The following is a 14,401-nucleotide window of genomic DNA, read 5'->3' as shown; positions in this document are numbered from 1 at the left end:
TTCTAGGAGCGATACCGCATCAGGGATGAGGGGTGGCTCTCAGCTCCAAGTCACAGATTCATGCTATGGCCCCAGGTACATGTGGCCCCCTTACTTTACGGCACAGACTCGCAGTCTGCCACCGCATAGCTCCTGACTCTTGGTCGTTGCAAAATGACTTTGCGAGTACCTGCAACCAGCACATTCCCCATCCGTCCCAGCCTTATGCAACAAAGGCACGTGCGCTCTGCCAAATTTAAACACAAAACCAACAGCAAACAATTTAAACACAAAACCAATGGCACGTGCCTGGTCTGGGGGAGCAGACCCCTTCCCCCTCTCTGCTTCCCCCTCCCTCTCCTCAACTCATCCCCTTCAATGGTTTCTTTCCCTGTACGTCCTAAGCAGCTCACACAAGGGAAAACGCTGCAGCACACAAGGGAGACTCAGCTGAAGCCCTGAAGACAAGAGCTGTGTGCGTTGCCTCTTCCTCCTCCATAAATACAGCTGAGACGACGACTGGATAATTGGCTAAGTGCCTGTCAGCTTAATAACACAGAGAGAGAGACACACGGAGAGGGAGAGGGAGAGATTTGTATTTACTATTCGAAGTCATGGATGCTGCCTGCCAGTGGATTTCAACATGGGTTTATTTTTGCACAGCAAGGCAGGAAAAGTGAAGGGATGTGCAGCTCTGAGCCACCGTCTCCCTTGGCCAGCCTCGTGTGAGGGTGGACAACCAGCCTGGGATGGGGGGAGCAAGGTAGCTGCCATACAGGTACCATCAGGTTCCCGGTTAGAGCATCCCTGGGTACCTACGCTGGGAAAGCACTGTCCACTGTCACCACCCCTGGTGAGGCACTGCTGTCGCTGACACACTAAGTCACACCACATCAGGGGCAAGGGCAGTGGTGCATCTCCAACGTGGCCACCCTGCCATCCCTCAGAGGAGGGGGTGCAGTGGCACTGTGAGTGGTGGCTGCACAGCTGTATGACCACCCCGGTTTTTTTCACAAATGCACAGCACACAGTTTGGTGCATGGGGAGCTGAAGATCTCCTGGCCTTCCCCTCCCCCTCATAAATCCGGTGCTTTTCTATGAACCCATCTAAGGGGAGCACCTGTGATGAGAAACCACTCGGGCACCTCTCGCCTCTCACAGGAGGGTGGGAGGGCTGTGTGGGAGACATGCCCCCCTGCTCTTCCAAAGCTTTCACTACTTCCCTCTGCCACAGAAATCCAAATTTCAGCGGGGAGAGTGGCTCAGGTTGCTACTGGAAAGGGACAGTATTGGCCAGATCTACCGTGGTGTTAACCACTGAGTCCCAGAAGAGGAAGATGCAATATCCTGTTCGCTCGCTGCTTTTTCCTTTAACAGCTGCAGCAACTGAGGCACACTGAAGCAAAAGGATGTTTCCAGCGTTAGCGATGGTTACAAAGGCCCATGTGTTGAGAAAAGCCACACAGACCCCCAAGCAAGCAGCCTCTCCCCCTGTGCATCGGGCAGTGCTGCCTCGGACTTATATAACGCTTGCAACTTCACGAAGTATATGAACATTTGTAAAACTACACGGAAGAAAACACTTTCCATTCTTAAGCAGGAGAAAATGTAGGGAAACACACACTTGCTCACAGGCACACGCAAGCAGGCAGCCCCCAAACCTCACGCAGATGCGTTACTGCAAAGTCTCTGCTGAACTCCAGCCCAGTCCGAGTAGGCTCCATTCCATCAACTTCGCTCTGACCAAAAAAGCCCAACACCAGTGGAATTAATTGAGCTGCGGCAGGGTTATTTCTCCTCTCTTTGCACAGGGCTCAGCACAGTGGGGCACCCTGGGGTCACAGCTGGCTTCTCCCACACCACCAAGTTGCTCCTATTAAAAATCTGCACAAATACACATGCATGGGGGAGCCTGGCTGTTCAGATTATTTTGAAATAGCTGTTTTCTAGGCAGAGGTGAAACTCATCATTATTGGTTCCTATTACTTACCATAAACCCAGGCACATTAGATGTGCCTGAAGCCTGAAGGAAGTGCTTTGGTGTCAGATTCAGCTGAAAATCACATTCGTTTCTTCTTCAGTGAGACCAGAGTGAAAGAAAACTCAGTGCATTCCTGACTTCACCTTTGTGCCCTCCATTGCACTCACTCCAGCAGAGCATGAGTTCACACAGGCCGGAGCGTATTTTGATGGACAACAAAACTAGGTACCTTCAATGAAAATGGCTCTATTCAGCCTCACAGCGAGCCTGCCGAAGCCCTGCCGCCGCCCCGGCAGCGAGCTGTGGCCCAGCAGCTCTGTCAGAATCAGATGCCCGTGGGTCTGGATATAAAGGGCAAGTATGTGTAATGCGTATTTTGAAAACTTAAGAGAGTTACGAGATGGCAAATTCCAGTAACTATGAGCTATTTTAAGACTAGGTCTTTCCTCATGACCTGCTGGGGAGGGAAGCAGAGTGGAAGAGGTACCAACTCTGAGACACTCCAGGTAACACGTACTACTATATAAATTTTAATGCCAACTAAGTAGGAAAACATATGGTACTTAGCTGCAAACTGAAGTGTGTGTGCAGACTCAGGGGAGGAGGTTAAAGCCATACTGTCTGATACTGTCTCTCCTCCTCCATCTTTCTGAATGCAAATTATACATACGGTGTTATTAAACATACATAATTTCACCAACGAAGGCCTTTCCTTTTCTCATTTCCATTCCACCTTTGCTTGTGATGGGTTAGTCCCCATCAGAAAACACAGAAGCACAAAGGCTCTGCTCACCATTGGGCACGCTATATATAAATATCGTGTGTGTACGAGGAGAGATGCTGATCGCCAGCACCTGACCATATACGCGTTGCAATTCCTTTATCATATATATGCACACACACTCACACATCTATGCAGGCATGTGTGCCTTCATATAATGGCACCATCTGCTGCCAGACCTGGAAGTTTTGCAACATCATATGTTACTACGTTCAAACATTTAGGGGTTTGGGTTTTTTTTTAAAGGAAAGTATCAGCAGAGTACAGCCCCATTTGCACAGATCCAAGCACACCCTCTCTTGACACGTGTACGCTGCATTTGATAACGAAGGCTTTTTACACCCTGGAGAAAGAGAAGAGCATTTGGGACTCGTAGTCGATACCAGCACAGATGAAGACATACCAGAGAAACCTCATCTGTTGCATTTGCTGGCTTGTTGCGTGGCTGAGCCGCAAGACAACCCAAGCTAATGGATAGGTCGCTCGGCTGGGTGCGCCTGAGCCCTGCTGTGCAACCCTGGGCGAGTCCCCTCACCTCCGGGCACCTCCTGCCCACCCCCAGCCCCTGCCTGTCCCGGTTAATAGCTGCCTGCCCTGCCGAACGGGGGATCTCTCATACTCTGTGCTCGCCTGGCACTTAATACAAAGGCTGCCTCAACTTAGTGGTGGCCTTTAAGCACCACAACAATACTACTAATAATCAAGGTTACAATTTCACTGCCAAGGCTGTATTATTATGTACCATTATACCTTTGAACGTGCCTATTCTCATTTCTAGCAAAGGGCTCAGCTCAGGGCTATTACAAATCAGATGCTAATTATAAGTGTAATCTGAACAGCTTTTACTTTTCTTTTAAAATGACTGTATAGGGCGTAAACTTTGTTGTGATGCTGTGTTGCTACTTTGCCTGAGGTGCTTTTGTCCTCTACCATAGCTCCATGTGTAGAATATCAGCAAAATACTGGGAGGCCAAGAACAGAGTTTGCATAAATTGCTTATATTGCAAGATTACACTGACAGCGCTATTGTTACTGCTGGTAATTTGAATCCAGCCCATCCTTTGACACATGTAACTTGAAGAAAATAAGTACCCATTAGGATGGAAGTTCCTAAATGTGCTATCAGCCTGAAACTTCATATTATCTAAAAAAACCTGGTAAAAATGGAAACCGCACACTCAGTTAAGTGTTGGTTCTTTCATCAGTGCATCAGATTGATTTAATTCTTGATGAAAAGTTGATACTCGGAAAAACTCTGGAACAATGAGCCAAATTCTGGCCTTGGCGAGATCCCAGTTCTCCAGTGGGCTGAGCACCATCTGAGCAGCACTCAGCAGCTTAAGCCCTGTATGAGTCACTTGTACCTCTATCAGCAGTCCCCAGGAATCTGCCCCAAAGACAAATGCAGTATTTCTGGCAGTGCCCTTGGGCTTTGGTGGATTTGTACGGGACTAACTGCGCGGAGGGGAATGGGGATGTGACCCATTTTGGTTCCAGCTAGTGATGAGCTCCATTTCAGAAGTCATTAAAGGCCAAATCTGCCCTTGTGCCAGGACTACTAAAAGCCGGGGGCAACCTACAAGTCCCGCTGATGCCCACAGAATAGCGCTTTAAAGGCACTTTAGGGTGAGCTGCGGCAGTGGTTCCTGAGAGAGCTGATCTCTCCTCCTGGCACGCTGTACAGATACCTGAGCCCGCAGCATGGACTCCATCACCGTTTTGCTTCTAACCCACCTTAAGGGCCAAACACAACACAGAGGCACAGTTCCCTCCCTCCCCAGTTTGTGCTGCCTGCCACCACTGCACATGTCCTGTCTTAGCCAATGTCCTCCTGCTTCCCACCCCCTCCCCAGGCTGAAAGCATGGAACAAAGCACAGGGTCCCTGCCTTTGCTCACCCAACACTCCCAGAGCAAACAAGGTGGGAAGGGATGCTGAAGGCAGGTAAACAGAAATAAGATTTGGGGTTGGGACTTGTTTTTCTTTTCACATTTTATTTAGTTTTGGGGGATATTTTGTGCGTTTGTTGTTTGGAAATTTTTTTCAAACATCAAGCAGGGAAGCTGCACACAAAACCTGACAACCTCATGACTGTAATCTTGCAAGCAAGACATTGGCATGAGTTGGAGCACACAGTTCCTTCTCAATACTCGAAATAAGGTTCAGTGTCCTTCGCTTGCTGAAGACAGAGTTAAAAAATGGAACCTTAGTAAGTCTGACAGGCTGTCTGATATACAGTTTCATCTTTGAAACATTCTGCTCTCTTCTCTTGCTTGTAGCTGGCCAAACACCAGAAACACCGCTCAGTCTTTCTCACCTGTTGCAGCTGTCAGACCCCTCCTCTCTTTTCAGCCTTGCTCTAAGGAGCAGATCATTATCCTTTTCCCTGTGGATAGTCTATCACGAGCTATTTTTATTCTCTCTGCAATTCCCTGACTAACTTGCCTATGCCAAATACTCACTAAAAGTCATCAACCTTCAGCAAGGCCAACAAATAAATCAAATCTGCTGCCAGGTCACTTAGGAGATGAGCCAGTATGGAGTTCAGAACATTTTTAAAAAGTCCATAGCAAGGGAATATTTTAAATGCCATAGCTTTAAAAAGTCATATCCAAACTTCTCAGAATAACTCTATTCTGAGTAACAAGCTGTAGATGAAGCTCCACAGGACTGGTTTCCTTTAGGAACATTAGGGCTTATAAGAAACTATTTTTCTCCACTTCGTAGTTCAGTCCACCCACCCATCCTTCCACCTACAAGTGTAACACTATATACAAGTGTATAAGGCCCCAAAGGAGAAGAATCAGTCAGAATACCTTGTCTTCGGTGCTTTGCTGAACGATTTGCACCGCAATTTACATGAACAAAATGTTTTTAGTTATCTTATCACTATGTACATTGCTTTTATTTCTTGCCAACTACATATCATTTTTCTCCCTCCTACATTTTCATTTTCCTTCAGGCTACAGGATGGAGCTACTTGGCACTGGTAAATCAACAATGCACGCTCCCTCTTCCCTCTGAAGTAGATGCATAGCAAAGATAGGTGATACGATCTCTGTCTAGAAATCTCCTACCTATCTCTCTGTGGAGGTAAAGATCTGCTCTGAGCACAGTTAGTATAGATCGCCTAACGTTTTTTCTCCATCTAGCTCTTCCCCTTGCGTTGTCACTAGTGGATCTATAGGCAGACAGAGCAAGATGCTGGGAGTTTTTCAAACACAAGGCTGTCTTGAAGTGAGTTATGCTTTTGGAGGGTCAGGGAAAACAGCGAGGGGGAAGTTAGCAAACCAACCCTTGCTTTAAAACTGAGGGAATGAAACATCATCTTGCAGGTCCTAAACTGTATGGGGCAGAAGGAAACCTCACCCCTTCCAGCCTCATGTGGCAGTGCGGTCTCCCAGCACAGCCTGGCTTCTGCCTCTCCCCTGAGGAAGGGACTGAAGCATCCCAGAAGCCTGGGGATGGTCCCAGGGAAAGGGAGAGCAGACAACTGCCCTTCCTAGGAAATGTGAAAAGCGTATAGCCAGCCAGATCTGCTTAAAAAGCTTAGGAAGGCAGCCGAGGGAGGTAAAGCCGCCTGTGCACTGGCCACAGTCACTTCTGACAGAAACGCAGCCTGCCAGGAACACGGTATTGCTCAGGGCAAGCAGTTACATGGCTGGGTGGTGTGCCGCTCCTGCAAACTGTGTCACTTGGCACACATCTGGCTGACACAGCTGGATCACCTCACTCAGGTGTTTTGTTTTAGTGCCTGACATAACCCTGGCAAGCCACACACCCCACACACAATCCCATGCACCACTCTCCCATGCAGCCCCATTGAGCTTGCTGACGAACGCTTTACAGGCAGCACATGCAGGCACCATCTCCACCATCCGCTCAGCCCTCCCTGCTGCAAATGCAGCTTTAGCACACAGCATCTAGATAAACTCAAAAGCTCCAAGGTTAAGTGGGAAATAGAAATTCAGTGACCCCTATCTCAGCAAGTGAGCTTAATGACTTGTCTGCTCCTGTATGTACCAAACATATGCCAGCAAACATCTGCCTGAGCAGCCCCTCCAAAATAAATGATTGATGGAAGTGATCTGCCTTTGAAAATGGGATAAGTCAGCTGGGAGTCTTGCTAGAAAAGGGTTAATGGGATATAGGAATTGCTAGTGAGTGAAAGGGAGAGGAGAGAAGCTGGGAGTCAGAGGCAACACCCCTTCTTAGGTGTTTACCATGTCGCATCTAAACCCCTTCCATTGCATATGCAAGGCAGATGAATTACTCTGTAAATCCTATTACTCCATGTGGATAAATCTTACATGCGAGTTAACAAGTCTGGAGAGCTGGGGAATGGAAGCTGCTGAACAGATATTCCAGGATCAAAACAACCTAGCACACGGGAGCTGAGAGAAGCGATACATGCACACACACAGCCCTCTTCTAGCATCCTTCTTCCCTGATCCCATCTTGCTAGCTCACATACTCCTCTGTCATTAAACGGGAGGGATGCAGGACACAGGGGATCACGTAGCAGACCATTTGGTGACATCTAGCAGGATTTATTTCAGAGAAAGAGAAAGAAAACTTTGCTGCTGCTGTTAGCTTTGCTAGGGGATTGCTCCCTTGATGCTTCAAGGTTTGTGCACTATCAGCTCCTCACACAGATTACAGACTTATTTTAATACGTCCAGTACTTTTATAGCCATAATACACAGCGTGTGCACGCACACACTCACACGCAGAAAATTGTCCTTCAGTAGGGAAGTTACTGCAGGTAAGTTGAGCAAGGCAGTATTTGAAAGAGAAACCCAAAGGAAAAAGATGACTGCATTTCAGCTATTTGGGACACTCCTAACCGAAAGCCCAAGTAGCCTCAGAACTACCTTTAGAAGACCTGGACAAGGAATACAGAAATGTAACACTCAATACTGCCAGTGAACAAGGCTTCCTGTGCAAAGACACCCTCATCACAACCACTCAGGCAGTTAGGCACAGCATACACCCGTTTACTTAGTCCTGCAAAGAAACCAACACAGTGAACGAGATACAAGCTTCATAAATGTCGGAGCTCCTACAGCATTTTCCACCAGCCTTTGCCACCACTGCATCCATCTCCCCTCCCTACAGGGCAGATAAATAAATGAATAAAATAATTAAAAGCCAGAGTTTCCCAAAAGAACTTGCCTGAGAGTTCTGGCAGCACCAGGGATAAAGTTTTTGCATAGGTACAAAAAGAAGTATGGGAAGATCAATGGAACATCTGGCAAGCGCAGCTGGATCCCTTTTCGATATCTCTATCGATACTGCAGGGCTGGTGGAAAACGTACATCCACAAGAGCTGGCTAACACAAACAGATCTTTCCCCACTGAAATTCTTTTGATCCAGAGCACTATACAGAGGAGAGTGGGAGCAAGAATTGTTTCAAAGCTTTGCAATTATTTTTTTTAAATATTAAAGCACAAACACGCAGAGCTTGTTTGTAGCAGCTGCCGCTACTGCAGTTCGAGAGGTAAAATAACACACACTCTCCCGGAGACATACGCACACAAATCTGTATCGCATCACACGTAGACGTTGCATCCACGGAAATATAGATACGCGCATAGAAAAGGAAAAGTTGGCAAAATGCCCTACCTGAGGATGGCTGTGTCCCCCTGCCTCACGGTGATGTTATCGGTACCTCGGGTAAAATCCACGCTGCGGACTGGCAGCCCTGTAGGGAGAAGGCAAAGCAATCTCAGTAGGACCAGCGGTAATTGTTTCCGATCAGGCTGAGCCCTTGCTACCATGGCTGGTCTCGTCGAGTTTCACTGTCTGTACTTGGCTCTCTCTCTGCCTGTGTGTGTGGATAGACAGATGTAGAAAGAACAACAACAATAATAATAATGTACAACTCTCGCTCTGATCGACAGCCCCAGAAAGGGGGTGGTGGTGGTGATTTCACAGTCCTTAGCTGCCACTTTCTCTTGGTCTTTTCAGTCTGTTGCTGGCTTCTTCCCCCCCCCCGTCTTTTTTTTTTTTTTTTTTTCAAAAGGCTTTCCGCAAAAAGTCTTAGCACAAGCTTCAATCAAAAAAAAAGGGGGAAAGGGGGAAAAAAAAAAAAAACAAACCACCAAACCACAACCCCCCAAAAAAGGCAAGAGGAAAAAGTCAGGTAGCAAAATAATAATAAAAAATTGATAACAATTAAATCGACCCGTTTGGAGTGATGGAGAGAGGTTGAAAAAAAAAAAAAAAAAAAAAAAGGAAAGGAACAAGCCGAGTCCTGTGCCGCCGGGCTGCGCGAGTGGCTGGTCCCGCTCCAGTGCGCGGCTGTGCAGCCTCCAGCCCCAGCTCCCTTCCTAACCCACTTTCCCAGGCGGAGCGAGGGAGGGAGGGAGCGAGGGAGGAGGGAGGAGAGAGGGAGGGAGGGAGCCTCACTCGTGAGACGGCAGCTCGGCACCGCCGCGGCGGCAGCGGCGCTCCCCGTCCCTCTCCCGGGGGCGCAGCGCCCCGCGCCCCCCGCCCGGCGGGGAAGGGGCTGCCCCCGGCCGGCACGGGGCTGGGGGGGCCGGAGCGCGGCTGGGAAGGGGGGGACTGCAGCGGGGAGAGGGGGCCATGGGAGGGGAGGAGGGCTGGAGGGCAGAGGGGGGAAGCCCGGAGGGAGAGGGGGCTGGAAAAGGGGAGGAGGGAGAGGAGGAGGGGGCTGGGGAAGAGGGGGAAGTGCGAGCCGGGAACGGGAAGGAGAGCGGAGACGGCAGGAGCAGCCGGGGGAGGCAGAGGGAGCGGGGCAGAGGGGATGGAGCAAGAGGCGGCCGATATCCACAAAACGCTGAGGAAGGGGAGCGGGGGAGGGGGCAAAGCAGCTGTGGCCAGAAGTGCGAACAACTTGGCTGCGCGGCCCGGGGCCGCCGACCTGCCCGTTCCCGGAGCAGCATCCCTGGGAACTGCCCCTGCAGCCTCGGCCGCGCTGCTTCCCCGCTCAGAGTCCCCTCCCCAGATAAACAGCGGCCCATCGCTCCCCCCGCCCCCTCCCCTCCCCCCCCCCCGCCCTGCCCCCCCCAGCCCCGGGGCCGGGCCGCAGACAATGCCGGCATTGAGCCGCCCGCGGTGTGAATGCCCGGCCTGTCCCCGCAGCTGAGCCCCGAGCCCGGCGGCGGCGCTGCCCACCCGGGAGCGCTCCCACCGCTCGCATACCGGCACCGTCGCACGAGAAGGGAGATTCAATTAACGGAGAGGAATAAGCCGTATGTTTTGCTGCTGATGCCTGCCTGCCTGCCATCCCCCCCGGCTCGCTCTCGCCTGCCTGCTCCTAGGGATGTTGCGCTAGCGTAACCCTTCTGTGGCCAAAGCGGGGGGGGAGGGGGGGGGAGCAAAGAAGGTGTGGTTTGAGGGGGGGTCTAGTGTGGCAGGTGCAGGAAAAGCAGAGGGGAACTCTGTTGAGAGTTGCTGCCCTGCATAGTCACAGCGCTGCTGGGCGAAGAAAGGGAAAACCCAGGTCTGGTACTGGCTGCTTCACCCGGCCCACAGCCCTGGGGGGTGCAAACTGCAGAGGCACGGGAAACGCACTGTGGCATGGCAATGGCCACATGGGATGGGATCACAGGTCCCTCTAACCCCGTGTCCTGTCCCTCAGCACAGCCTCCAGCCAAAGCCCAGGGAAGCAGAGCACAAGGCAAGCTGCAGCCGGACTGCCCCAGGCCACTTCCCTAATTCCCAGTGATTTGTGGCTAAGGCACGTCCCTGGCCAGTGGCACTGTCTTTGTAGTTAATGGCCCTCGATTGATTTTCTTCTTCCAGGAATGTGTCCCATTGCTTTCCGAACCCCTAGAAACTGGCCCCTGCAAGTCTTGCTATGGAAAGGCCGTGCTGCCTATGGGTACTTAAACAATCCCTGCATGTGTTAAAGGCCCACAAATTAAGGGCTAAGGTCATGACATTACTGCTCCAGTGCCAGGCATGCAGTGGCAAAAGAGATGACTGCTTTGTATTCAAGCCAAGGAGCGAGCTGATCCAGACATTTCGCCTGCAGGAGACTTGGCGCAGATGGCACCAGAGAGGGGGAGCAACAAGAAGGAACGAAAGGGTTAATCCACACACTGGATGTTCCCAAGCTACTGCAGAGAGAGATTTCACCTGACAAGAGTATTACTCTGAATGAGACCATGCTGCTGCTAGACTAGTAGCCACCTCTCTAGGGCGATGGACTTCACAAGGGACAGAGAGATGCCATCGGGCTGCCAGCATCCCCGACAATGGGCATCACCGAGAGGAAACCTCCGTGCTCTTGTGACAGAGGTCAAGTACAGCTAAAAGACCCGATCCCATAGGCAGTTACCAATGATAGAAACGCACCCCTCTTAGTTGCCAAAATGTTGCATCGATCCTTTTAACAAGGGTCTCCCACATATGTTTCATCTACATTTAATAAAAGCTATTGTATGTTAATTAAATGCCAGTGGAGTAAGGAAAACATATTTGTCGAAGATTAACTATTATGCAATGTAAGAAGCATCTGCCACCCAACTGCTAGAGCTCACTAAATAATTCCTTATCTCAGAGTATTTACTTAGGAGGCAATAACTATCCAGTTAAATCTAAATTTAATGCTTAGTTAAATATAGTTCATGGAAAGTGGCACCAATATGTTTTATACAGAGAACGACAGAGAGGGGTTTCAGGGAGGCAGAAGGAAGGAATCCTGTCCCCAGACTCTGGCAACACCCTGAACTCCAGGTGGGACTGCATGTGGCCGTTCCTCCCTACAAAGCTGGGATGCATCCCAGCAGACTCAGAGGCTCCTCTCTACTGATATGGAAGTACAGGGGGAGTCTTCATCTTCCTACGCGTTTATACAGTCCTCATTAGAACCACCGTAGCATAACTATTTAATAATAATAAACATAATAAACAGAGAGATGAGGAAGAAATTCCCTGGAGGGTCTCATAAACCTTGGAAAAAATGAAACAAAAACAAAACATAAAGCTGATAGGTCTTATTTGCTTTTAGAAGCGTACAGAAGCAAAAGGAAGGGGTTACCTGGGTATAAAAGGCCAAACAAGCAGGAATCACACCAATCCTAGGAGAGAGCCTCATGAGTAAAATAAAGAATGTTATTTTTGTACGTGTTCCCAGAAGAAATGACTCTCTGGACCCATCTCCCCCTGCTGGAAGCAGATAATGAAACAGCAGGTCTGCTTTCTAACTTCCCTACCTTCTGAAAACTTCAAGAAAAATTCAGGTAAACAATCAGAGCATGGACACCACAAATCCATACTCCCATCTTTTAATACCATTTTCCAATACTCCTGGTAGGTGCAGGACTGGCAGGGCCAGCCTGACTGCCCAGATTTTTCACTATGCAGGAATGGATGGGGCAGTATGAGCCCAGCCCTGAAGGTACCACATTACCCTTCTCCAACGCAGAACACTTATACCCTGTTTGAAGGGAACGTGGCCTGGAGCAATGCCCTTCCATGAGCGCAGGTTGGACAGCACCACCAAAGACACGGCAGAAACGTTTGGAATACAGGTTTAGGAAGGTGCCTGTGTTTCCATACTATGGGTGTGGGATGGCTCTGTGTACAAGCTGGAAGGAAAACCACAGCGCAAGCAGACACAGCCTGGGTAGCCTTACTCTTCCCAGCTTTGAGGGAAATGGGATGAAGACATCACAGTCTGGGCATCGACGATGGCCAAAGGAGGGACCCTACGTGCTGGCCCTGGACAGGCAGCCTCGCTGAAATATGCAGTGCTGAGATGCTCTGGGACTGGTACTCAGGTCACCTGCCTACCTGTGTGGCAGCTCAGTTTTAGGGATACTCAGGGACTGACATAGTGAAAGCCTGAAGTGCCATCTGCTTTTCGTGGAGAGCCAACAGACACTGAAAGCATGGATTCTGGCCACAAATAGGGATGGGTGGTTTTGCATTTGAGGTGGCTAAAAGCAAAGAGCAATCCATGGAAACCACACAAGCCAGCTGCGGGAGCCGTCTGTGTGATGTGGATGGCTGCCCTCTAGGAGCTGAAATGAGGCTCATCGGCTCACACCACCCACAGCCACAAAATGGCAACTGTTGTCACTTGACTTTCATTCACTACCAGCCACACCAAACGGGTGACTTGTTCCCAAATATTGCTGGAATCAGGGAAACAACATTTCTGAAAAATACAAAAAGAGAACGGCTCGCACAAGTCTCCAACCCTATGATGACGAACACGATTGTTTTAAGGTGACTGCCTAACTGCTCTGCCAGCAGAGTCCAAGCATCTAGGGACTTTATTCAGGGTATCTGCAATGATGAGTGAAAACGTATGATGTTTTGTGAGCTATAACGTGTTCAGTCAAGATACACTGCTGTACTCAGCAGCAGAGCCTGCTCAAAGCTTCTCAGCCATGCAGAGAAAATGCAATTTTGTTGCATTGGCAGAGGAATTATGGAGAGGAATAGAAAAGAGCCAAGGGGTTTCAGCACATGGCAAGGAAGATTAAGGGACCATGGCAGGGGAGTGGTGATCTCCCCTTCCTCCCTTCCAGTACCTGCAGCTCCCACATGCACGTATTTCCACCCTGCTCCTAAGGGCAGCATCCCATTCCAATTTATTAAGCAGCTACATTTCACTCTCCTTCGGTTCCTGGGACACAGGGAGCCACAGGAGTAGGAGAGAAGGAGAAAAGGCAGGGCTAGGAGAGAAGTGGTCAATCCTTTGAATGCAGCAGATACCTCTAGTGGCAAATTGAGGAGGAGGTGGGCCTTCACTGATCAATGCCCTTCTCCTCAGACTCCAAGACGGAGTCCTCAGAGGCCATACACTGTCTATTCCTTCACCCATACCTGCCTGATAAAGCAGCCTCCATCTACAGCAGGCTAGAGTCTGCTGGAAAGAGCAGAGAAATAATTTCCATGAGACAACTGAAAAGAAGAAAGTCAGCTAAGCACAGGATGCTGTCTACCAAACTGGACCCCATGCCACCTGTAACATCAATGCCACTTGTTCATATCCCCAAGGCACTTATGGAGGACATGTTATAGGGAAAACCACAGACTGAGAAAAATATATGTGTATGATAGCTCTAATACTAGAACCAATTGTTCCAGCATGTGCTTTAAGAAAGACATTTTTAAAGAACATTTTGCAAATCTACAAATTAAGTTGGTTTTTGATGCTGAAAATCAGAGCCAGCTTAGGCCCCTCACATCCAGGCATGTAATGCAACAAGACCAAGCTTCTTCTGAAGGACCTCATTAGGTAGAAGGATTTACTGCATTGAGAGCACTTAGATAGGTCAAAACTGTGGATGATAACATGCACGCAACAACACCTCCAAGGGCAGTCACTGAGCTGTAGCAGAACTCCCTCCTGGACAAGAATAGCTGATTTTCACCAATTTGTAACCTTGTTACTATGCAATCGATCTGTTTTCACAATTGACCATCTTGCTGTGGACAAGTTAGATGCCAAGGGCCAGGTTCTCAATTGCTGTAAGCTGAGGTACCACCACCGCCAAAAGAGCTGTGCTGATTGCCACCAGCTAGACACGAGGCTTTGAGCTTTGAAGTTCACCTGCTTCTGTGCTGCGTGGGTAGAAAACCACGTTATCACCTTTGAAAGAGAAAACCTTGTTCAACTGGATAAAGAGATTTTGTGCTCAGACTTTCCAGAAAGTTTGTCCTTTAGTTAAAGACCA

General features: G+C 49.3%; 1 protein-coding gene across 8 annotated transcripts in view; it reads right to left on the bottom strand.

Moving 5' to 3' along the window:
* Positions 1-14,401, bottom strand: part of LOC121089196 (limbic system associated membrane protein) — a 1,018,254-nt gene that overhangs the window by 309,188 nt on the left and 694,665 nt on the right. For 3 of the 8 annotated variants that reach the window (XM_040596225.1, XM_040596229.1, XM_040596224.1), the window contains exons 1-2: positions 9,628-9,742; positions 8,367-8,445 (exon numbers count right to left, since the gene is read on the bottom strand). In XM_040596225.1, coding sequence (XP_040452159.1) covers positions 8,367-8,445; positions 9,628-9,727 — 179 coding nt within the window. In that variant the 5' untranslated portion in view covers positions 9,728-9,742. Of the gene's footprint in view, positions 1-8,366; positions 9,044-9,627; positions 9,743-9,908; positions 10,013-14,401 lie in introns of those variants that run through there. The other 5 variants (XM_040596226.1, XM_040596228.1, XM_040596227.1 and 2 more) reach the window with 5 other exon arrangements.

This window comes from Falco naumanni, chromosome 5 (genome assembly GCF_017639655.2).
Source record: "Falco naumanni isolate bFalNau1 chromosome 5, bFalNau1.pat, whole genome shotgun sequence".
Lineage (NCBI taxonomy): Eukaryota > Metazoa > Chordata > Aves > Falconiformes > Falconidae > Falco > Falco naumanni.
The sequence above is the reverse complement of the archived record's forward strand: the minus strand, read 5'-3'. Positions and strand labels throughout refer to the sequence as shown.